A 26,724-nucleotide genomic window follows, 5' to 3' on the forward strand; every position below is an offset into this window, starting at 1 on the left:
ATCTTTATCTTTATTATATAAAGTACACTGTTTGACCTGCTGAGTTTCTCTAGCATGGTGTTTTTACAATAATCCAGCACGTTCTGTTCTCACTGCTACCACCATGTTCAAGTACAACTGCTACCCCTCCATCATCAGACTCAACTATAAATTTAATTGTTTAAGGACCCTTACTGTTGCACTTTATTGTTTTATCCCCCTTTCTGTATTGCAGTTTGTTTACATTTCTTTACACATTTACATGTGTACACCATGTACAGTTTTTTTTCCCCCACACAAATAAGTGGTATTTCTGCCTCATTCACAGAAAAATAATCTCAGGGTTGTATGTAATATTATGTATACACTCTGAAAATAAATCTGAAATCTGGTGGTGACAGAGTAGCAGATGCTCTTGACAATTGAACGTTATTTTAATTAATATTCTAATTGACTTTCAATTAAAGATGTTACATAATATTGCAATAACAGAACATACTGGAAAAACTGTTTCTCTTTTCACGAATGTTGCCTATTGTCTGTAAGGAGCTTATACCTTCTCCCCATGACCTGCATAGGTTTGCAAGCATTTGCTCAGTATGCTCTGGATTCCTACCCTCCAGAAACATACAGGGTTTGTAGGTTATTTTGGTGCACAGGTTCATGGGCCAGAAGGGCCTGTTACCGTGCTCTGTCTGGAAAGAGAGAGTTGAAAGTTAGCTTTCAGTCAGAGTTGGGGGAAGGGATGTGGCGAAGAGAGAATATCAAGAGAATGTCAGTGATAAGCAAATCAAAATGGCTTCATAGCAGAATTGACCAGGACATCAGGCTTATTTGTCTATGTAATAAGTTGCTAATGGCCTGCCTGGCAGTCTAAATTTATGTAAGATAAGGAAACCTGAGTCCCAGTGAATGGAAAGAGAGAACAGGAACTGGACCTCATTGAGTGGAAAGGGAGCATGGGAACCAGGGCCCAGATGAGCATGAAATTATTGCAACAAATATTGCCTGGTGAAGTAGATTTTAAACCACTGGTGTTTCCAAATTGCTGGAGATGGATTATCAAAGTTTTAGTGCATTATACTTACTGTACCGTTGAGAATGTCAACTCCTCATGCAATAACTGCTAAGTTTAAAATATCTGAACTGAGAATATGTTATTTGCAAAGCTTACTAAGATTTTTCTTTTCTGTTGTTTATAAAATTGAAAGATCCAGAACTTGAAAACTATGATTGCATTTGTTCATATTGCTCATGTAAATGATGTACTCAAATTTAAAGTTAAATTGGTATTGCACTAATATCAGCAGGTAAAACTTTAAAAGTAGCTACAAAAAAAACTCATGCAATTTTTTAAAAGAAAAATACAGATGAATGTTAATGAATTTTAAATGTAAATATAAGCCAAAACTAATTACCTTGTTTCCAGTTTGCAATGAGATTTCTTCTGCTGTCTGCTTTAAAACATCAAGTTTTCTGGAAGACATTTTTAAAGAAAATTATTTTTAATTATTTTGAAAAAAAAAGAACATTTCCACTATTTGTAAGCCAATGTTCTTTAATGGCATGATAATGTATTTTCCAACTTTCAATTCAACAATCATTGCCTAATTTCTGTCACTTTTGTTGATGCCAGAAAATATTGTCACCTTCTCCATTCTTGTTGGATATCTGGATATCTCACCATTTTCACATATGGACTCGGTGACTGATGAATGTTTGGAGTTGAACTTTGCACGACCTTTAAAATACAAGGAGCACGGCAGAGGCAGGACTCGGTGACTAGTGAGTGTCAGGAGATTAAATTGATTCGCAGTATCTTTAAAAGGCAAGGTGGGTTCAGAAGGCTTTAAAAGGCTCTGGGAAAGGTAGGTGCTCTTTTAAATTAGCAAAAGCCAATAAAAAGAGGGGTAGCTTAAGAGAAATGGTGTGTGAGTGGCTCAGGGTAGGAGAGGGACTTTGATTCATGAGGCTTCGGCAAAAAGAAGCTGAGGGTAAGCTTTCAATCTTTATCCTGCATGCTGACTCATCCCCTTCCTTTATACAACCCACTACCCTGGTATTGTCGGCAAATTTGTAAATGGTGTTATTTTTGTACTGGGCCACAGTCGTAGGTTTAAAGTGAGTAGAGCAGGGGGCTAAGAAAACAGCTGTGTGTGCTCTGGTACTGATGGAGACTGTGAAGAAGTTCTTACCAATTAACTCTCAGGTCGTAGTTTGCTGATCAGTTTTGAGGGGCTATTGATGTTAAATCCCGAACTGTAGTGAATAAAGAGCATCCTGATGTTCGCAGACCAGTTGTCACAGTGCTTTGTGCAGAGCCAGTGAGATGGCATCTACCATACACCTGTCCCTATGATAGGCGAACAGGAATGTATCCATGCCACCGATGAGACAGGAACTGCTATGCTTCATTGGCAGCCTTTCAAAACATTTCTTCAGTGTTGATGTAAGGACTACTGGTTGATACTAACCTGCCTTAATGACTAGACCCTTCATGGGGACCAATATGATGGACGCCTGTTTTCTTTTGAAAATTGTATTTAATTTCACATATGCATTAAAACTTGTACATACATTTGCTGGGAGTCACGTGATGGAGTAGTGGCCGGACGGTGAACTCCAGCCCTCTCCAGAAAAGTCGGGAAAAACGAGAGAAAATACAAAGGCACAGAAATACAAGTTAAAGAAAAGTGAATATAAAGGTGGAAAGAAGATGGAGACAAAAGGAGAAAAATCAAAATCAACGGAAAGAAGAGAGGAAGAGAAGACAACGGAGGAAAAAGGTGAAGGCCTTACCTGTCCGAAGAGGCCCGCTGCGGAGAGAAGACCCCACTACCTCAGGTCGGTAGAAAGAGAACTACAACAATGGCTCACAGAGCCGAGTAAAAGTGCGCAACCGCGCATGCGCGACTCCTCGCGCATGCGCGATGCGCATACAAAAAAACACACCGACGGGAGGGGGGACCAGCTGGGGAGTCGATCTCCACAGCCGGCAACGACAGCTGCAGAACACCTGCAGCAAGAAGACACCACAGAAGACAATGGAAACAAGAAAGAAGAGGAGGAAAGGGCAGCAAAGAAACAACAGATGGTCAACCTAGAGGAAGAAGAAGAGGAAGAGGAAGAGTACAGGGAAATAGAAGAAGAAAAGATAGGCAAGGTAAAGGAGGTACTTGCTCTTGTTAGAGGATACATGGAGTCATTTAAAGAATGGCAAACACAGGAATTCAATGATTTAAGAAGAAGAATAAACAACACAGAAAAGAAAATAAATAAAATGGATATGACCTTAACAGAAATGGGGAAAAAAATGGACAAGATGGAAGAACGGGCAATAGCAGCAGAAATGGAGGTAGAAGACTTAAAAAAGAAATTGGAGGAATCTAATAAAAAAACTAAAGAGACACAAGAATTACTAGCCCAAAAAATAGATATAATGGAAAATTATAACAGAAGAAATAACATAAAGATAGTGGGCCTTAAGGAAGATGTAGAAGGCAAGAATATGAGGGAGTTTATAAAAGAATGGATCCCTAAGGCCCTAGGATGTCCAGAACTACAGCAAGAAATGGAAATAGAAAGGGCACATAGAGCATTGGCCCCTAAACCACAACCACAACAAAAACCAAGATCTATTGTAGTAAAATTCCTAAGATATACTACAAGAGAAAAGGTGCTGGAGAAGACAATGGAAAAAGTAAGAGAGGGCAACAAACCACTGGAGTATAAAGGGCAAAAAATCTTCATTTATCCAGATATAAGCTTTGAACTCCTAAAGAAGAGAAAAGAGTTCAATGCAGCAAAAGCGATTTTATGGAAGAAAGGATATAAATTTACACTGAAGCATCCTGCGGTATTGAAAATATTTATTCCAGGACAACAAAACAGACTATTCTCGGATCCAGAAGAAGCACGAAAATTTGCAGAACAATTACAAAAATAGACTGAGGGATGAAGACGGGTAATGAGAGCAAAAATTATCACGATTGATATGTATGTGGGTAAAGACAAAAATAGACTGAGGGATGAAGACGGGTAAGGAGGGTAAAAATGACCACGATTGATATGTATGCGGGTAAAGAGGTATAAGAGTGAATAGAGACAACGGGCATATGTGAAAGTATCTGTAATTAGAGGAAAACATAGAAAGTATAGACAAGAATTAATAAGGGAAGGTAATGGAATAGAGAGAATAAGGAGGGAACTAAAAGAGTGACCTTTGTGACATATAAAAAACGAAATCTTTTCTGGGGGGGGCTGGGTGGGGGGAAAAGAGCGGTCACTGCAAAATCAGTTGACGCTTGCGAGTGGATTCGCAAATCCAAATGGAGAGGGGAGATGTGGTTGTCCGACAAGGGATAAAGGGCAACTCAGGAGGGGAAGGGGAGATTGGGGATAAAGAAGATAGAAATAGGAGAATAAGGAAAATGTTGGATGTTGTAGGAATGTTGTCTGGTAAAGAGTTGAAAATAAGAAAACAGAAATGGAAAAGGAGGAAAGGTAATGATGGAAAAACGGAAAGAGAAGATAAACAAAATATAAAATGGCTACGCTGAACTATATGACTCTAAATATTAATGGAATACATAACCAAATTAAAAGGAAGAAACTACTAAATTTACTGAAAAAGGAAAAAATAGATATAGCATTTGTCCAAGAAACACATTTAACTGAATTGGAGCACAAGAAATTAAAGAGAGATTGGGTAGGACATGTAACAGCAGCATCGTATAATTCAAAAGCAAGAGGAGTGGCTATATTAATTAGCAAAAATGTGCCATTTAAAATAGAAGAGGAAATAATAGATCCAGCAGGGAGATATGTTATGATAAAATGTCAGATATATTCAGAGCTTTGGAATCTACTTAATATATATTCACCTAACGAAGAAGATCAAAAGTTTATGCAAGATATCTTTTTGAAGGTAGCTAATACGCAAGGGAACATACTAATAGGAGGGGATTTCAATCTGAATTTGGATCCAAATATGGATAAAACGGGGAAAAAAATTAACAGGAAGAACAAAGTAACCAAATTTATAATTAAATCAATGCAAGAAATGAAACTTGTGGACATATGGAGGAAACAAAACCCAAAAGAAAAGGAATACTCATACTACTCGACTAGACATAAAACATACTCAAGGATAGACCTATTCCTGTTATCAGCCCACATACAAGGGAGAGTTAGGAAAACGGAATATAAAGCTAGACTATTATCGGACCACTCACCCCTGTTATTGGCAATAGAGCTAGAAGACATCCCTCCAAGAATGTATAGATGGAGATTAAACCCCATGCTACTTAAAAGACAGGATTTTAGAGAATTTATTGAAAAACAATTAAAAATGTACTTTGAAGTAAATACGGAATCAGTGGAAGATAAGTTTATACTATGGGACGCAATGAAAGCATTCATTAGAGGGCAAATAATAAGTTATGCAACCAAGATGAAGAAGGACTATAATCAGGAAACAGAGCAGTTGGAAAGGGAAATAATAAACATAGAAAAAAAATTAGCAATAAAGGAAGATACAACCAAAAGAAGAGAATTGGCGGATAAAAAAATAAAATATGAAACATTACAAACATATAAGGTGGAGAAGAATATAATGAAGACAAAACAGAAATATTATGAACTAGGGGAAAAAACACACAAAATCCTAGCATGGCAGCTTAAGACAGAGCAAACTAAGAAAACGGTATTGGCAACAAGGAAAAAAGACAAACAAATTACATATAATCCAAAAGAAATTAAGGAAAACTTCAGAGAATTCTATGAACAATTATACCGAACCGAAAACGAAGGGAAAGAAGGGAAAATAGATGAATTTTTGACTAAAATTGAACTACCAAAACTACAAATAGAGGAACAAAATAAATTAACAGAACCATTTGGAACAGTAGAAATACAAGAGATAATAAAAAATTTACCAAATAATAAGACACCAGGAGAGGATGGACTCCCAATAGAATTCTACAAAACATTTAAAGACCTAATAATACCGCCCCTCCTGGATGTAATCAACCAGATTGATGAGACACAAAACTTACCAGATTCATGTAAAACAGCAATAATTACAGTGATACTAAAACAAGGGAAAGATCCACTCTCACCAGCGTCATATAGACCAATATCTTTGCTAAACACAGATTATAAGATAATAGCTAAACTATTAGCGAACAGATTAGCAGAACAGGTACCGAAAATGGTAAATTTAGACCAAACTGGATTTATCAAAAAAAGACGCACAACAGACAATATTTGTAAATTTATTAACTTAATTCATGCAGTAGAAGGAAATAAAGCACCGGCAGTAGCAGTTGCTTTAGACGCAGAGAAGGCCTTCGACAGAGTAGAATGGAATTACTTGTTCAAAGTATTGCAAAAATTCAGTTTACCGGAGAAGTATATTAATTGGATTAAAGCATTATATAAGGGACCGTTAGCGAAAGTGACAGTAAATGGACATGTATCAAAGCAATTTAACTTAAGCAGGTCAACGCGGCAGGGATGCCCACTATCACCATTATTGTTTGCGCTAGCTATAGAACCACTAGCAGAATCGATAAGAAGAGATAATAATATAAAAGGAATAAAAATAAAAGACAGGGAATATAAAATCAGTCTGTTTGCGGATGATGTGATAGTGTACTTAACAGAACCAGAACTATCAATAAAAGAACTATATAAGAAATTGAAGGAATATGGAGAAGTGTCGGGATACAAGATAAACGTAAATAAAAGTGAAGCAATGCCTATGAATAACGCGGATTTCTCAAAATTTAAGGAGGAATCCCCATTCAGATGGCAAACGCAGGCAATAAGATACCTAGGTGTGCAAATAAACAAAAATCTAGGCCAATTATATAAACTCAATTACAATCCACTAATGAAAAAACTACAGGATGATTTAGAGCATTGGAAAGAGCTACCACTAACACTGATAGGAAGGATAAACTGTATTAAAATGAACATTTTTCCAAGGATACTATACTTATTTCAGGCATTGCCAATACAACTGACAGAAAAATTCTTCAAAGAGTTAAAGAAAATAATAAGGAGATTTTTATGGAGAGGGGGGAAACCGAGGATAGCACTAGACAAATTAACAGAATGGTATAAACAAGGAGGCTTACAATTGCCAAACTTCAAAAATTATTATAGAGCCGCACAATTAAGGTACCTATCAGATTTTTATCAAACAAGGGAAAAACCAGACTGGACGAGACTAGAATTAGATAAAATAGGGGAAAAGATACCTGAACACATATTATATAAATGGGATGAAAAATTGGTACAACATAGAACTTCTCCAGTATTACACCATCTCCTCAATATATGGAAGAAGATACATGTAGAAAGAAATAAAATAAATTACCAAATACCAAAACTAATATTGACGCAAAATAAGCTACTCCCTTTTACAATAGACAACCTTGCCTTTAGAAAATGGGAAAAAAAAGGGATTAAAAGAATAGAAAATTGTTTTTCAGGAAGTAGATTCTTATCCTTTGAACAAATGAGAGATAAGTACAATATAACGGGAGATACAGCGCTGGCATATTACCAACTGAGATCCTACTTGAAAGATAAATTAGGAAGCAACTTGAGTTTACCAGAGGGAAGTAACCTTGAATATGTGATTACAGATACAATGTTAATCAAAAGATTTATAAAAAATATGTATATTAAACTGCAAGAAAAGGAAAATGAGGAAACAAATGGTAAAACTAAACAAAAATGGGAACAAGATTTAAATATAAAGATAAAAAAGGAAACATGGGAGAAGTTATGCTCTGGAACGATGAGAAATACAATAAATACGAGGCTGCGTATGATACAATATAATTGGTTACACAGACTATACATTACACCGCAAAAGTTAAATAAATGGGACCCAACAGTATCTGATAGATGTTTTCGATGTAAAAAAGAAAGGGGAACAACAATTCATGCAATCTGGACATGTGAGAGAGTAGAAAAATTTTGGGATGATCTCAATCAGATATTAAATAAAATAACAGAAAACAATATACCAAAGAATCCAGAGATCTTTCTCCTAAGTAACATAAAAAATAAAGAATTTGGAATTGACTTGGAGGATGCACAAAAAAGATTTGTTAAGATAGCCCTAGCTGTAGCAAAAAAATGTATTATGTCAACCTGGAAATTGGAAGATAATTTGAAAATACAACAATGGTATATAGAAATGAATAAATGTATTCCATTAGAAAAAATAACATATAGTTTAAGAAATAATATCGAAATATTCGAACAAGTATGGGAGCCTTACATTAAATACAATAGCGAAAACCTACCGGGAACAAACATTACCTAAGTTGATGGAAGGAGAAGAGAAGAAAAAAATGGACTCAGTAGAATTTCTGGTGTATTTTTGTTGAATGACAACATTGTCTAACTGAATTAATGCAACCTAGATTGTATAACTAAAATGGATGAGAGGGGGGAGGGATGGGGGGGTGGCTTGGGAGGAGGGAGGGGGGAGGGAGAAAAAGTCACTGTAAATGTGTGGAAAAGAAAAAGTGTATATCATGGCTATTGTGATTTATGGTGTGAAAAATAAAAAATTTAAAAAAAAAAAAAAAAAAAAAAAAAAAAAAACTTGTACATACATTTCTTGTTCAAAGATATTAAAAATTAATTGTGATTTTGAATTTTTCTTTCCTTCCATCCTATCCCTTTCCCCCAACAGCCCAATACAAAAGGGAAAAAAAGGGAGACAAAGAGAACATCTGGATATTATTTATAAAAATTTACCAAAACTATCAAATAAAATCTAATATTTTAATTTTTAGGAGTCAGAGATTGAAGTCGGTTTGAAACAGGTGGGTACCACACCCTTCTAAAATGAGTTATTAATGATATCCATGAATATCTTGGTGAGTTGGTCAGCACAGATATTTAATACTCAGCCAGCTACATCTGGGCTGGATGCTTTTCTCAGTTTCACTCTCCTTCATCAGGAACAGGTCTTGATCAAGGTGAAGTTAGAATAAACCAGGCTTGTGTGCTGATGACATTGAGATTAAGAACAAATTAACTGTTGGATCTTCTTAAAAACATTATTGATAAGTCCCCGGGGTTGGATGCGATATACCCCAGGTTGCTGTAGGAAAGGAAGGTAGATATAGCTGGGGCAATGACTATGATCTTTGAGTCCTCTTTGGCCACAGGTGAGGTGCCAGAGGATTGGAGAATGGCAAATGTGGTCCCTTTGTTTGAAAAAGGTCATGGGGGAATCCTGGGAATTCTTAAGGAACCCTGAGGCTTACTTTTGCGGTGTGCAATCCATGGAGAGGATTCTTAAGGATTGGAATCATGAACATTTGGTGATGTACAGCTACTTAAGGATAGTCAGATTAGCATTATGAAGGAAAGGACTTGCCTCACAAGCCTATTTGAGTTTTTTGAGGAGTTAACAAAAGAAATAGACGAAAATGACCTAGGTGAAGAGGCAGAAGGATGATATGCAGGTTGGAGGAGTTGCAGATGTGGAAGAAGGTTATAAAAGGATATATACAGGATGCAGAGTTGGGCAGAAAAGTGTTAAATGGTGTTCAATCCGGATAAGTGTGAGGTGATGCATTCTAAAATGACAAACAAGAAGGCTGAGCATAGGGTTAATGATCGGTTACTTCAGAGTTTGGATGATCAGAAGGTCCTTGGGGTCCAAATTCATCCATCTCTTAAGGTCGCCTTGCAGGTTGATAGGACAGTTAAGGAGGATGTGGGCTTCGTGAATAAGGGGATTGAGTTTAAGAGTCAAGATGTCATATTGTAACTCTACAAATCTCCAGTGAGACCACACTTAGTGTACGGATGGTCCCCGATTTACAAACGTCTGACTTATGAATTTTCCAAGTTACAATGGCTCGAATTCATACTTTCAATTTCAAGTCTGATGTGTCCCCATGCTTGCTATATGCTGCATGCTATTCTTGCACGATTCTGGGCGATGGCAGCATTGTGTAAGAGTAGCAAACAGCACACTCTCTCATGAGGCTGACTCAACCATGCTCACAGTCTCGCTTTTCCACATTCAACATGATGTATTCAACAATTATAAAAATGGTAGGTGTGGAATTCTTTATCGAGTTATAATTTTTTCCGCTTATGATGGGAGTGCCGGAACACAATCCCTCGTAACTCAGGGATTACCTGTATTGTATTTAGTTCTGGTCACCTCATTACAGGAAGGATGTGGAGAGGGTGGAGAGGAGATTTACCAGGATGTTACCTGGATTGGAATACAAGTCTTATGAGGTAAGGTGAGCAGAGCTGGTACTTTTTGTTTTGGAGTGTAGAAGGATGAGAGAAGACTTAATAGGTACCTACAAGATTATGAGAGGCATAGATAGGGTGGAGAGCCAGCACTTTTTTCCCAGGGCTGGCATAACAAACACCAGAGGACACATGTACAAAGTGAAGAGATTGATGTTTATGGGAGTCATAAGGGATAGTGGTGGAGGCATTTAAGAGACTCTTAGACAGGCACATAGATAGAAGAAAAATAGAGAGTTATGAGGTAGGGAAGGTTTAATAATTTTTAAAGAAATATATTGGTCAGCATAACATTGAGAGGCGAAGGGCCTGTACTGTGCTGTAGTGTTCAATGTTCACTTTCTAGAGTTCAATGATTATAACTCTAATTATCATTACTATATCTGTCTTAAAATGGTTTGACCATCCAGCACCAGATTAGGTTTGATGGAATTTTAGTGAATTGGATCAGAAGTACAAAACAGAAAATTAAAATTGAGAGGTGAAAAAAAAACTGGCAAATGACAGAAATGATAGATAAAAACCGAGAATAATGTAAATGCCTAACATTTCAGGCAACATTTATAAAGGGAAAAAAAACAGCTAATTCTTCAGATTGACGCCTTTTCATTTAGAAATTATAATTTTTTAAAAATCAGCAGTTATGATGAATTTCAAATTTTTTATCATCTGGGTGGACATAAATCACCAGATGAAACAGGATTTTTATAGACCACAATACATAATAATCATATATTTGGTCCTCATTTTCATGTTTGTGTAAAACACAAGATTCTGTTTACAGTGGTTAAGTGAAAAAACACACACAGGCTTGTCAAGCCCAAAACGTTGGTTTTGTATCTTTGCCTTTGCTACGTAAAGGCTCTGTTTGTCCTGCTGAGCTTCTTCAGCATGTGTTTTTTTCCATTTTTGTGTACCTTCTTGATGGCAGGAGGTCAAAATTCTGTGTACTGGATGGAAAGGATTCTCCACAATTCTCTAAGCCCTATTTAAGCAACACTCTCAGTAAGTTCTTGTCAGTAGAGGAAAGGGAGACCCCCAGTGACCTTTTCAGTCATTTAGACTTCCAGTACAATACTTTGAAGCTACCATACCACACAATGATGCAACCAGCCAGGACACTCTCAATTCTGCTCCTGTAAAATGTTATCAAGATGGGGGCCAGTAGCCTTGCTGTCCTCAACCTCCTTACGAAATGCAGATGCTGCTGCGACTTCCAAAGGAGGTGGTGTTGTGGGCCCAGGATAGATCATCCTTTATATGCACACCAAGGAACTTTGTGCAGTCCACTTTCTCCATGACGGAAACATTTATGTGCAATGGAGAGTGGTCAACTTTCACCTTTCCAAAGTCCATAATCATCTCTTTTGTCTTGTCCACATTGAGATTCAGGTTGTTGGTCAAGCACTACTTTACAAACCTCCTAACCTCCTCTTTATAAGCCAACATCATTGTTGACGATGAGGCAACTACTGTTGTATTATCCTTAAATTTAACGATTGAATTCTGGCAATGCAGTTGTGAGTCACTAGCGTGAATGGTAGCGGGCGGAGCATACGGCCTTGGGATGTGCAAGATCAGGATGCAATTCCAGCGTGATGGAATTGAAGATTTTACATCCAATCCAGAGTGACTATTGGAATTCAAGAGGTGGCTGAGGGCAAGAAGAGCTACCAAAGGAGCCTCGGGCGCTAAAGGCTTCCTGATTGTATAAAAGTTTTGGACTTGGAGCTCGGGTTGTCAATGGTTTGAACTGGATTTTGTGTAGCTGCAGAGATTTTGGGACCGCTGGAGGCAAATCCATGGATACTCTAAAGAGACTCTTTTCCTTCTCATTCTAATATTGTTAGGGGTGCTGGGCTAGCTCTTGGTGACTCTTTATTGCCTAATGTCAGACAAAAGTTGAAGTATATTATATATATTTTTATGTGACAATAAAATGAACATTGAACCTTGACTGTAGCCTTTCGGTCAAAAATTCATCGATAAACGGTCCCATTGACCTGAACTGTTAATGCTGTTTCTCTCTCCACAAATGTGTAGCTTTCTGACTGTTTTTGGTATTTTTATTCCATATGTACACTTGTTTATCTGATATCCAATACTGTCCATTTTCCATCAGATGAATATAGTTAAGACCAAAGTTAAAATGAATCAAAGCATCTCAGATTAAATCAGGCTGTCCACAGGTTTCATTCACCTAAGAATATAAGAAATAAGAGTAGGCCTCAAGTCTGTTGAGCCTACTCTGCCACTTAGAAAGATCATGACTCATCGGACAATGGACATCTCCACCTTCTGCCTTTCCCCGTAATCTTTAATTCCTCTACGATGTCAAAGTCTATCTAACTGTGTCTTTAATATATTCAATGAAGCAACTTTCACTGCTTCATTGGGCAGAGAATTCTACAGATTCGCTACTCACTGGGAAAAGTAGTTCCACCTCATATCTGTCTTAAATCCACTCCCCTGAATCTTGAGGTTATGGCCCCTAGTTATAGTTTCACCTAGCAGTGGAAACATGCATGAAAGCCAGGGGACATAACATCCAAATCCAAAAATATTCTTTGCTATATTCACTTCTGGTCCCCTTCCTGGTATCACCAACATCCTACCTACTGCTAATAAAACCTGTCACCTCCAGATCTGATTACTTCAATGCTATACCCATCTGGCTTCCTTCTTTTACCCTTCATAAATACTAGCTCCTCTGAATTTCTGTAGCCAGATTTCTTAATCCTCAACAAGTTTTACTTCTCTATTGCACCTATTCTTGGAGTCCCATATTAGGTTTTTATTTGTTAAGTTTTTAATTTTAAATTCTTACTTTATTTCAATACAGTATTTCCATGTCCTCTGCAAACTCCTTCATGTCTATCACATGGCCTCTATCTGTCTAACTCTCTAAATTAAACAGTTTAATTTTCCTCCTTCTCCTTTAGCTATCATAGCATCCAAGGACACCATTTAGGATTCAAGAGCTTTGGCTCCAGTGTTACAACAAACTGCTCAAAGTTTTAATTAATTTTTATTTATTGTGAATTATTGATTAAAAAGATATCTGTGATTACAATAGACAGCACTCAAGAAAAGCTTTGTTTTAGCATCTTACTTACCTACTAGCAATAACACATTCAGCACCCAGAGCTGATAGAGCAGTTGTCATTCCTTTCCCAAGTCCAGTACCTCCACCAGTGATAAAGGCTATTTTACCCTTAAATGTTCCGGATGGCAACATCACCGTTTGCTTTTGAGGAAGCATCAGAATTTGATCAGAGCTATTCCTTTGGTACATCGCCTTTGTGAAATGGCTAAAAAGCTGGAGACAAAATTCAATACTAATAACTAGTTATTGTCTTAAAGAGAATGTTATCTTATTATAATCTAATTAAGCATTTCATTGCAATAACCTGTTTTGCTCATTGAAGGTAGCCATTTTCAACAATAATTTTAGATTGTTCCATTGTATTATGTAAAAACATTTGTAATGTTTCACCTACATTTTTAAAATTAAAAACTTATATCACATGATCTTCTGGCAACACTTTGATTACTGATAAATGTAAAAATCTATTCTAACCGTGAAGCGTTAAGATGACAGGTTTGTTTCAAAATAAAAATGATATTTGAAGCTCATTTTGTACCTCAACTTCCAGCTCACTTTTATAGTGTTCAAGGTAACATACTGACAGAGACAAATATTAGCTGGCTGACAGGAAATAGAGAGTGATCATGAATAGGTCTTTTTCCATTTGGCTATATGTAATGAGTGATATGCCACAAGTACAAATGCCGAAGTCTCAACTTTACAATTTATATAAATACTTTTGACGAAGGCACCAAAGATACTGTTACTAATTTTGCTGAAGACAATCAGAGGTAGGAAGTTAAATAGTGCGGAGGACATCAAGGAAGCTACTGTAGGTTACAATGGGACTGAGTGAGCAAAGAATTGGCCAATGCATTACAACATGAGAAAACATGACTTTGTACAGTTTCACCGAAATAAATGCTTTGACATGTCGCAAGATCTTCGTGTCAAACAATTTAATTTTGATTATTTACAGCTCAGGGATTTGAATGCAAATGGAGGGAGGTTTCACTTCAGTTATATACTGCTGTAGCAGATCATTTCTGGAGTACCATGTGTAGTATTTAAGGAAGGATGGCTCCATAGTTAGAAAAGGATAGATGCAGTTCAGAGAAAGTTTACCACACTAACATCTGGAATGGGTGTGTAGCTCATGATAAAATTATGGACAACCATTATTATCTCTGGGCTTTAGAAGAGCTTGTATCAGGTTTGCCCATTTAACCTGGAAAAGACACAAGCATGCAAGCTCTGCTCCTCAAACCTCTGCTACCATTTAATAAGATCCTGACTATTCAAATTGTGACCTCAATTTTGCATTGTTGTCTACCATGGTATCTTTGCATCTCTTACAACATTATTACAAAATGCAGTAGAATTTGTAGGAGTTATATGTTAATTCATGGCTACATTAATACACAATTACCTTTGAACCCAAAACAACGAACTCATTTTTGAAGTTTAGCTAGGTTTCACTTGAAGTTTACATTGTTATATTAAATGCAAAAGGAGGTTTCAGACTGCAGCCAGGGTAGCTTAGGAATTAGAGTCACAAAATGGGGAAATATTTTCTCAGGGGTTAACAATGTTTTGAATTCGCTGACTGTTCATTGGTGCAGATATTCAAACAGAACCTTATTCCGAAAACAGATTAGAGATAGTCAACTTGGCTTTGTGAATTATAGGTCATGTTTAACCAATTTTCAAGGAGATTACCAGGAAAACTGATGAAGGAAAAGCTGAGGATGTTGACTACATGGACTTTATTGAGGCTGTTGACAAGATCCCACATGGGAGGTTAGTCAGGAAGGTTCAGTTGCTTGGTATTCATGGTGAGGCAGTAAACTGGATTTGACATTGGACTTACAATAGAAGTCAGAGTAGTGGTGGATGATTGCTTCTCAGACTGGAGACCCATGACTAGTGGTGTGCCTCAGGGATTGGTGCTGGGACTATTACTATATCATGATCTGGATGATAATGTAGCAAATTGGATCAGCAAGTTTACAGATGACTCTAAGATTGTAGGTGTTATAGACAGTGAAAAAAGTGAACAAAGCTTGCAGATGGATCTGGACCAGCTGGAAAAATGGGCTGAAAAATTACACATGGAATTTAATGCAAACATGTGAGGTATTGCATTTTGGGAGGACAAACCAAGAAAGGACATGCACAGAGGAGTGTGGTAGAACAGAGGGAATCTGGGAATGCAGATACATAATTCCCTGAAAGTGGTGTCACAGGTGGATAGGGTTATAAAGAGAGCTCTTGGTATATGGGCCCTCGTAAATCAAAATATTGAGTATAGGAGTTGGATGTTATGGTAAGGCCAAATTTGGAGTATTGTGTGCCGATTTGGCCACCTAACTACAGGAGAGCTATCAGTAAGATAGGAAGAGTGCAGAGAAGATTTACTAAGATGTTGCCCGGACTTCGGGAACTGAGTCACAGGGAAAGGTTAGACAGGTTAGGACTTTATTCCCTGAAACATAGAAGAGGAGATTTGATAGAGGTATTTAAAATTATAAGGGAGATAAACAGAGTAAATGTAGATAGGCTTTTTTCAACAGAGGATTGGTGAGATACAAACCAGAGGACATGGGTTAAGGTTAAAAGGGGAAAAGTTTAGGAGGGAAACATAAGGGGAACTTCTTCATACATAGAGTGTTGGGAGTGTGGAATGAACTGCCCCTGAAGTAGTGAATGCAGGCTCAATGTTAACATTTAAGAAGAATATGGTCAAGTACATGGATGGGAGAGGGATGGAAAGCTCTAGACTAGGTGCAGGTCAGTGGGACTAGGCAAAACAAATGGTTCGGCACAGATTAGAAGGAACAAAGGTGCCCATTTCTGTGCTCTAATGGTCAATGTTTTTAGTTAAATAAACAATATAGAAATGAGAAATATCAGATTAGTGCAGGCATATGGAGTACACATATGAAGATACATTAGTCAAATAGTAGAGTGTATTCAAGCAATCAAATGGCTAATTACAGCTCTTACTTAGGAATACAATAATAGTGAATATCAAATTTCCAGGAATGAAAATTTCATCTGAAATATTCCACAGCCTGTAATTTCAATGCAGTTCATGCTGATTTCCTACTGTAACCAAAAAGAAATCCTGAAAAAATGGAAGCCATTTACATTATGAGGGGCACTAGACAAAGCAGCGACTCTGTCTTCCTTACAGAAGACAAAGTTAAAGAATTTCATGTATGTTACATTCTAAATGTAGTATTATGTGACAATAATGGAACCTTTACCATCATTTCCAATTTCTATTGAAGTTAAAATAGTGGTGCACCAGGACACAGCGGATAGCTAGAAGAGAGCGGGACAGTGGTATTATTGTTAAAAAAGATTTTTCCTGTTGCCCTACTTGTATGTTTTGTCCAAGTTTTAAATGCATACCCATAAATACACTAAAAAATCATGGTATACATACACATCCTTACTAGAGTTTGTCACGGAATGCCAGAAGTACCAAGTGTGGAATGACCCCTTCCCATCCCCCCCCATTCAGTCTTGTTGCTTTTTACACAGCAGGCATTCCGAGAAAAAGGAGCAAATGTTCTGGAATGAAAGGGCTGTATAAAGAGCATAAATGTGAGGAATTATATACTGATTGCATAACATTACTTTTGGAGCCCAGAGGACCCCAAAACCCAGTAGCAATAGAAATTCACTAAGGTAAATGGTTACTTAAACAAAAGTTCCTTTTAATTATCTTTAAACATAAAAACCGGATCAAACTTTAACTTATTACTATTAACCACCTTCCAATTCTCAGCACACGTGCATGTAATTATGCATATGTTCAGGAAAGTTCTTTGATTCACAGTCCAATCAATCACTTCTCACTTCTTCAAGTTCACCGGTATCAGGCAGTTCTTATATTGTGCATAGAATTTAACAGTTATGAATTTTCACTAGGCTCTAGTGCTTAAAGGTAAATAGTTACCTCTCAGGAAGGTTCTTGTTGGTTTCAGCAAGATATTTGTTGCCCATTGGACACACACAAACTGATTTCCTCCAATCAGTCACTTCAGTGTCTTGCCGAAGAAACTTACCCTATCACGGGTTTTCCAAATTATAACCTCTTCTTCCAGGTCACCATAGAGTTCCTCTTGTTTCCCTTATTTCAGGAGAAATACTAGCCAGCCATTTCCTCTTGTGAGGACTACAAGGATTTTGACCAGGCTGAACTCAGAACTCACAATCTGTCTTCAAAATGGGATTTTCAACAAGCCTGCCAGCTTGTGGTGTGGCAGCCTCAACTGCAGAACTGACTTTTCTCTCCCTCTAAGAGAAATCCTGTTTTTGCTTTCCTCTCTCTGCTTGTAAAAACCAACTTCTCCCCAAGGCTCCAAACCCAATCCTTGAAAGATCTTTATCAGCATTTGAGCCCAGACTTCTCCATTTGCACCTACTTTTGAAATTCTTTCCAAAGCAGATCCATTGTCTCTGCAAAGTCATGGAGCCTGAATGTCTGACTTCAGCAAAGCTCTTGCATTTTAAATGAGATGTGGTGTAAGTATCTGTTTGTGAAGTGACCTACACTAAACCCTCACAATCTATCTCTTTTAAAGACATATTTATGTGTATAATGTCACGCATTTTATCTTGGTTATTGAGGTACACAGAATAAGGTATGCAGAAAAAAAGTTAAAGAAATGTTCTAATTAGTCCCTTTTTAGATGATGGTATGCAATGCATAAAATTTTATTTCATGGTCTCTGAAAGGGTGCAGACCAAATATCTTAAAGGACGGCTTCTGATTTATTCAGTTCCTCCACTTTCTGAATTATAGCAGATCCCATAAGAAGATCAGATATGCAACTGTGTTAAACAAAGATATGATTTCAACAAATGATAATTCAAAACTAGTCAAACATTAATGATAAAACATCGTGTATCATAAATGGTCTCATATTCTGTTGAAGCTGTTGATATTCTTCATATTTTCTTAAAAAGCCCAAATGTATCTTTATAATCAGTAAAACAAATCAGTGAAAGCCAAGTAGTGCCTGTAAAATACCAGTTAGTCTTTATTTTAATTTGAATGCATTTCAGGGGAAGCTTATAAAGTACAGTAAAATTTTGTTTATCTGCTGTCTATGCACCCATAATTCTTTTGAAATGGCAAAAAATTTTAAAATATTAAGTAAACCCATAAACTGATTTTTAAAAAAATATAAATTGGAATTTGATGTACTACACAAAAGTACTGGAGAAACTCAGCAGATCATGCAGCATCCATAGAAAGCAAAAGGCAGCATACATTAAAGGCAGGAACCCTTCAACAGGAAATTAAAATCAGACACATGGCCAAAATACAAGACAGGGAGGGGAGGCAGGGGGAAGGTGGAAGGAGGAGGATTACTGACTTGCAGGTGTCAGGTAGGAGAAAGAAATGAGCTGATGAACTGAAAGGTGATGGGAAGGGAACAGAGGGCTGAGAATTATGCTTTTTAATAGAAATTTTGCATGCTGGGTTCCAATGCAATTTTGCACATGTTGTCCTTACATCAATTTACAAACAAGAGCCAGTCCATAGTAGTCCCTCACGTTAACATGTGGTGGTTGATTCCAAATGTTTTCATAAATTACACCATGCTTCTTCCATCAAACTGCTCTGTCAGATAAGAATATTTCCCTCAAAGATATGAAGCAGAAGCATGTTATTCCATGGAAATATGTTAAAGAAAAAGGTGAAAAATATAATTTTTTATGAAATAATTTAATATTGATTCTTTGACGATTTATGAAACTAAATTCCGAACTGCAAATCTTAAAGAGTTCTGACTGAACTCAGAATGGTGTGTTAAAGTGCCATATAAAGTATAAAATTTATACTGAAGAACAGCATAGATAAAGGCTGATTAGCACCAGAATCCTCTTTGAAGATCGTTAGTATAATCATTGATTTATTCTTGCCAGATTTTAAATACAATTAAATCATAAATTATAGAATTATAGTGTAAGATGATATGTAATTTGCCAATTTATTAAAAGGTTCATGCATTCAGCGAATGTTGCACAGTAAAGTTTTTATGAAACAATTATGCTCAATTCTCACCAAACATCCCCCTATCCCCAGTTACTCATGGATGCCAGAAGGCTGAGATTATATTGTAGATGCATGGAAATCTGACAGCCTTGGGTCAGACTAGCAATTCTTTATGAATGGGTCAAAAGAAGTGGTGAATTTGCAGTGGTTTATTGTATAGGGGAGCCTATTTTTGAGACGAATCAGTAACAGATAACTACATCTCCCATGTTGTCTGTCCTATCAATTGTTTGACAACCTTATTGATCATCCATATTCAGGAATGTTGTACTGTCAGAGTTCCACCTTTCAAAAGAATGATAAAATCAGATGTATTTTTCAGATAAAGAGTACCTTGTCTACACCTTTCCTCCAACTAACCACTGCATCCAACAAATAATTCTTTGTTATTTTTGCCAGTTGCCTCAAAACCCCACTGCTAACCACATTTCCCTCCCCACTGCTTTCTACAGGAATGCTCCATTCCTTTACTCTATGGCCTGCTCGCCTTTCTCCATCCATCCTCCTTGACATTTAGCATTTGCTCTACAACCTCAAGAGAAGCAATACTTTTCCCTCACCATTATCAGGGACCTAAACAACACTTACAGGTGAGGCAAAGGTTCACATGCATTTCCAACACTGTCTAATGCAATTAATGTTGCTGATGTGGCCTCCTCTAAATCAGTAAGACCAAATGCAGACTAGGTAACCATTTGATTTTCTCTGGAAGCATAGAACCACAGAACAGAAACAGGTGCCTCAGCCTATCTGTAATTCTGCCTCATCCCACTGACCTGCACCCAGTCTATTTCCCTCCATACCCTCCCATCTACTTATTTGACCAAATGTTTCTTAAATGTTAAAATTTAGCCCACATTCACCCACTTCAGCTGGCAGGTTGTTCTATACTCCCACAACTCTGTGCTATAATGTTTCCTTTAATATTCCTGCTAAACTTCTCCCCTTTCACCTTAAACCCATGTCCCCTGGTTTGTATCTCACCTATCCTCAGTGAAAAAAAGCCTACTTGCCTTTACTCTGTCTATGCTCCTCATAATTTTGTGTACCTCTATCAAATTTCCCCTCTTTCTTCTACCCTCCAGGAAATAAAATCATAACCTGTTTAGCCTTTCCCTGTGTCAGTTCCTCAAGTTCTGGCAACATACTAGTGAATCTTCTCTGCACTCTTTCAATCTCATTGATATCTTTTCTGTAGTTAAGTGACCAAAACTCCACCAAATACCCTAAATTTGGCCTCACCAATGTCTCATACAACTTTACCATAACATCTCAATTCCTCTATTCAATACCTTGATTTATGAAGGCCAATGGGCTGAAAGCTCTCTTCATACCTGATCTACCTGTCATGCCACTTTCAGGGAATTAGGTATGTATTTATAATCGTGATCCCTCTGTTCTGCTCGACTCCTCAGTGCCCTACCATACTTTGATTTGTCCTTCCAAAATGCAACACTTCACATATGCCTGCATTATATTTTGCTGCCCATTTTTCCAGCTGGTCCAGAACCTTTTGCAAGCTTTGAAAGCCTTCTCCACTGTCCACTACACCTCCAAACTTTCTGAGTCACTTTACCACATTATCATCCAGATCAGTGATATAGATGACAAACAACAATGGATCCAGCACTGATTCCTGAGGCACACCACTCCATAGGACTCCAGTCCAAGAGGCAATCAAACACTACCACTTTTGGGCTTCTCCAGTAAAGCCAATGTCAAATCCATTTTACTACCTCACCATGAATACTGATGACTGAACCTTCTTGACTAACCTCCCATGTGGTATCTTGTCAAACCCCTTACTAGAGTCCATGTACACAACATCCACACCCTTTCCTTCATCAACTTTCGTGTAACCTCCTCAAACAACTCTACAAAATTTGTTAAAAATGAACTACCATGAACAAAACCATGTTAACTATCCCCAATCAGTTTATGTCTATCAAAATACTTGTATATCCAAATAACACCTTACATTAACTCACCTACTACTGATGTCAGGCTCACCGGCCTATAATTTTCTGGGTTATTTTTGGAGCCTTTTTTTAAACAACTGAACTACACGAGTCATTCTCCAATCCTCCAGCACCTCATCCATATCAAAGGGCATTTAAAATGTATTGTAATGGATTATAAATATTTGGGAGAATTTTGGTAAGATTAGTGGGTTACATACATACATGCATTTTAAAACATATATTATTTGAAAAACTGAAGAATTCATATTCAATAACATTGCAGAAAGAATGGAGAATGCTAAGCACATTTCACAAGTAGGTGTTAATTGAAATGATGTCATGAAATGAATGGACTGGAGACACTCTGGCTGTTGGAAGCTCTTTTCAAGGGTTTTGACAGAGTTCACAGAAAGGTCACTCCTGGGTTTTGTTTACTTAAAGCAAACTGCTTGACCAGAAGGAGAAGAATGCCTGTTGTTTGCTGAAGAGGTAGGGGTTTTGCAAGTGAGAGAGTCACATGGGCTTCCTGGCAGTTGGAAGTTGAAGAAAGAAAGAGAAAGGAGAAACAAACTCTCTCAGCTAGCTAGTGTGTGTGACACTAAAGGAACTGAACAGTGGAAGCAGGAAGAGCTTGTTGGAAACAGAAAGTTTTGAAATATAATATATTACAAACTCATAGATTTGAACATTTATTACAAAGATCTAGGCAGAAATATTATGAATTAGGAGAAAGGGCACATAAAGTATTAGTGTGGCAGTTAAAATCTGAACAAACATCTCGAACATTAAATGCTATTAGAAAAAAAATTGAAAATTTTATCTCAACCTCAAGATATTAATGAGGAGTTTATAAAATTTTATAAGAAATTGTATACTTCAGGAGTTGAGCAGGACCAAGATAAAGTTGATAGATTTTTTAAGTATATTGCAGCTACCCATTTTAAATGATTGGATGAGAGCAGGATTAGAAAAGGCAATAGATCTTAGCAGTATCTTTAGCTCTTAAAACAATGCCAAATCTCCAGGAGAGGATGTGTTTACTACAGAATTTTATAAAAAGTTTCAGAAGTTATTATTACCATTGTTTAGTGAAGTCTTAGATCAAGCTAGAGAAATGCAATATTTATCAGATTTTTTTTCACAAGCTGTTATTACAGTTATACTTAAGAAAGATAGAGATCCTTTGAATACAGGATCCTATAGATCAATTTCATTGTTAAATGTTGGTTATAAACTTCTGACTAAGGTTCTAGCCAATAGATTAGCTCAATTTTTACCGATGCTAATTCCTATTGATCAAGCGGGATTTATTAAAAATCGTTACTCTGTGGATAATACAATTAAGTTAATCAGTTTAATTAATGTTTCACGGGAGAAATCCAACTTGCCAATGGTCTTATCATTAGATGCTGAAAAAGCATTTGATAGAGTTGAATGGTGTTTTTTATTTAAGGTATTGGAAAAGTTTTGATTTGGACCAATATTTATGTTGGATTAAGGCAATATATAAACAGCCTATGGCTAGAGTTGTGACAAATGGACTTTTATCTGAATCTTTTAAATTAGAGAGATCAACTAAGTAAGGTTGTTCTTTGTCACCTGCATTATTTGCATTGGTGACAGAACCTTTAGCACAGTTAAAAAGGCAAGATAGTGAGATAAAGGGTATTATAATGGGTCTGGATGAATTTAAGATTAATTTATTTGCTGATATGTTTATTTGTTTAACAGAACTAAGAAAGTAATTGAAAGTTTTACAGGATAGATTAAGGGAATATGGGGAATTATCTGGATACAAAGTTAATTGGGAGAAAAGTGAACTTATGTAATTGTCTGATGCAGATTATTCTTCTTGTAAGGATGTAGTATGATTTAAATGGACTAATCAAATTAAATATTTAGGTATCAAAATAGATAGACATATAAATCATTTACATGCATTAAATTATTCACCATTTTTTAAAATTAAAAGTTATTTACTTAGGTGGATTTACTGATAACTGTAATAGGAAGAGTGAATTGTATTAAAATGAATACATTTCCAAGACTTCAATATATTTTCCAATCTAAAGTACCTAAATTTGTTTTTAAAGATTTTAATGTAATTGTGAGAAAATTTTTATGGAAAGATAAAATGGTAAGAGTATCAAAATTATTGTAAATCTGCTCAATTAAAATTTATAAATAGAATGCTTGATTCTGATGATTTGTTGAGATGGGCAGATATAAAGTTAAAATTAATTAATGAAAATAGAAGGGATCAATTTGTGTTTAAATGGAATGAAAAGTTGTCATATTCACATAAGTCACCAATATTGTCTCATTTGATAGGAATTTGGAAGAAAGTGAATAAGGAAATTGGTACCCAAGGTTCTTTTTTTTTCTTCTTTGGCTTGGCTTCGCGGACGAAGATTTATGGAGGGGGTAAAAAGTCCACGTCAGCTGCAGGCTCGTTTGTGGCTGACAAGTCCGATGCGGGACAGGCAGACACGATTGCAGCGGTTGCAGGGGAAAATTGGTGGGTTGGGGTTGGGTGTTGGGTTTTTCCTCCTTTGCCTTTTGTCAGTGAGGTAGGCTCTGCGGTTTTCTTCAAAGGAGGTTGCTGCCCGCCAAACTGTGAGGCGCCAAGATGCACGGTTTGAGGCGATATCAGCCCACTGGCGGTGGTCAATGTGGCAGGCACCAAGAGATTTCTTTAGGCAGTCCTTGTACCTTTTCTTTGGTGCACCTCTGTCATGGTGGCCAGTGGAGAGCTCGCCATATAACACGATCTTGGGAAGGCGATGGTCCTCCATTCTGGAGACGTGACCCATCCAGCGCAGCTGGATCTTCAGCAGTGTGGACTCGATGCTGTCGACCTCTGCCATCTCGAGTACTTCGACGTTAGGGATGTAAGCGCTCCAATGGATGTTGAGGATGGAGCGGAGACAACGCTGGTGGAAGCGTTCTAGGAGCCGTAGGTGGTGCCGGTAGAGGACCCATGATTCGGAGCCGAACAGGAGTTTTACCCAAGGTAAAATATCTAGATATACACCTTTGTATCAGAATAAACATTTTCCCTTTACAATTAATAATCAACTTCTTAAGATTTGGGTTCAGAAAGATATTAAGACAGTGAATAATTGTTACTAATTAAGTCAATATCTTTTGTTTGAGAGAATGAAAGAAATATATCAAGTACCAACCCATACACTTTTTTGTTATCAAATTAAATTGTTCCTACATGATTTTTATGGGAGTAATTTGGAGCTTCCAAAGGAATCAAAATTTGAAATGATAATTTGGGAAGTTGGAAAGAAAGAATTTATATCTGAAATGTATAAATTAATGCAACAAAAATGTTTAAGATAGATTTACATAAGTGAAGATTAAAATGGGAAAAGGATTTAGGGGTGGAATTTAGTATTAGATCATTGGCAAACTATTTGTAAAAATAGTATGACAAATACTATTAATGTTCGATATACCCTTGTTCATTATAATTTTATAAATCAATTTCATTGTTAAATGTTGATTATAAACTCACTAAGGTTGTAGCCAATAGATTAGCTCAAATTTTACCGATGCTGATTCCTATTGATCAAGCGGGATTTATTAAAAATTATTACTCTGTGGATATAATTAAGTTAATCAGTTTAATTAATGTTTCACGGGAGAAATCCAGAACAATTACAAAGATATAATTTGATAAGTTCTAATTTATGATTTCGATGTCACAAGTGATGGAGACTTTTTTTCCGTTCAGTATGGTCATGTGAAAAAGTTAAAACTTTTTGGTCTATGGTTAGAGAATTTTTACAAAATGTTTTTTTTTAATTAAATTTTCTTTGGACCCACAAATTTTTTAAATTAGCGATACAAGTATAATTTGTTTGAAATTAGGTCTAGACAAATTACAAACATCTTTTTTTAGATTAGCATGAGCAGTAGCGAAGCAGTGTATTGCAATTATGTGGAAAGATCAAATAGAGCTTAATTTACAAATATAGCATTCAGAATTGAGATCTTGTATTTCTTTTTGAAAAAGATAAATTTGAGAGACAAATATTTTGTATTTAGGAAGGTTTGGAGCCCTTACTTAGATTATATGGATTTAAAACTTTAAAGACCTGGACCTAGATGTGGCAGGATATCCCCATCACACGATTATTGTGTTATTTCTGGTTACTTCTCCTCAACATTTTTTTTCCTATTTTTCTTTTAGGGGTTAGTAGGGTTGGGATGTTGGGAGAGAGGGATGATTAGTATAATGGGATAAGGGGGTGTATTGGGGAAGGTTTTTTTTGTTATATATAAAATCATGTTTGTTTTTATGATGTATTTTGTCTTAATTATTCTGTATGATCATGGTTGTTAAACTTCAAATAATTTTTTTTTTAAATGGCAGACGTTCCAATTGCCCACAGATTAATTTTTCTAACACTGCTCCCACACCAATGACAGAGGCATCTGTAATCAGAAAGAGGAAGGCAATGGGCTTTTGGTGTACAAGCATCGTGGCCATTGCAAGTGAAGTAGTCATACAAGTGAAAGTGCGAACGGCATCATCTCCCAAACTCAATGGTCTTTCAGAAACTGACTTATCCAATCCTTTTAGTTATTCAGCAAGGGGCTATAGAGATGCTGCAGCATTCATCAGGAAATGGCGGCAGAAATTCATCATCCCTAAAAAATGTTGTAACTGGCCAAATGTAACAGGTGTAGGAAGATCTCAAATTTCTTGCACTTCTGTTTTATTGGGCAAGATACCAGGCCTGGTAACTCTATGTCCCAAAAATATAAGATCAGCAGCACCAAAAACTCATTTACTTGGATTGATCACGATGCAAAATTCATTAAACTTCTGGAACAGTGATATAAGATTGCACTTATGCTCCTCTTCATCCACACTCGCTACAAGAATACTGTTGATAGGACCAAGCGGCAGTGCCATATTTACAAATTTTCTCCAAAAGATCAAGGTGAAAGCACGCCAAGATGGCAGAGGGAAAGTTTGGGGAATTCAACGAAGTAGAAGAAAGTTGGAATAACTACATAGAACAGTTTAACCACTACTGCGTACCCTACAACATTGTGGAAGGTCCAGTAAACCGCAAACGTACCCTCTTTCTTAGTATAATGGGTTGCAAAACATTCAACTTCCTTAAGACTTTGGTGGCCCCAGAGGATCCAGAGACGACGATAGTCAATGTATTATGCACAGCTCTAAGGAACCATTTAAACCCCCAAACCACCAGTTATGGCAGAAAGGCAATGATTCTACAAAAAGAGACAAGGACCAGGAGAAACAGTAAGTGACTACCTGGCATCAT

At 36.8% G+C, this 26,724-nt stretch overlaps 1 protein-coding gene across 1 annotated transcript in view; it reads right to left on the minus strand.

Annotated features, from left to right (window-relative positions):
* decr1 (2,4-dienoyl CoA reductase 1, mitochondrial) overlaps window positions 1-26,724 on the minus strand; it is a 54,368-nt gene that overhangs the window by 22,657 nt on the left and 4,987 nt on the right. Inside the window, exons 2-3 of the mRNA XM_069921970.1 lie at window positions 13,404-13,606; window positions 1,398-1,455 (exon numbers count right to left, since the gene is read on the minus strand). Coding sequence (XP_069778071.1) covers window positions 1,398-1,455; window positions 13,404-13,606 — 261 coding nt within the window. The remainder of the gene's footprint in view (window positions 1-1,397; window positions 1,456-13,403; window positions 13,607-26,724) is intronic.

The sequence above is a fragment of the Narcine bancroftii genome, chromosome 2 (assembly GCF_036971445.1).
Source record: "Narcine bancroftii isolate sNarBan1 chromosome 2, sNarBan1.hap1, whole genome shotgun sequence".
NCBI lineage: Eukaryota > Metazoa > Chordata > Chondrichthyes > Torpediniformes > Narcinidae > Narcine > Narcine bancroftii.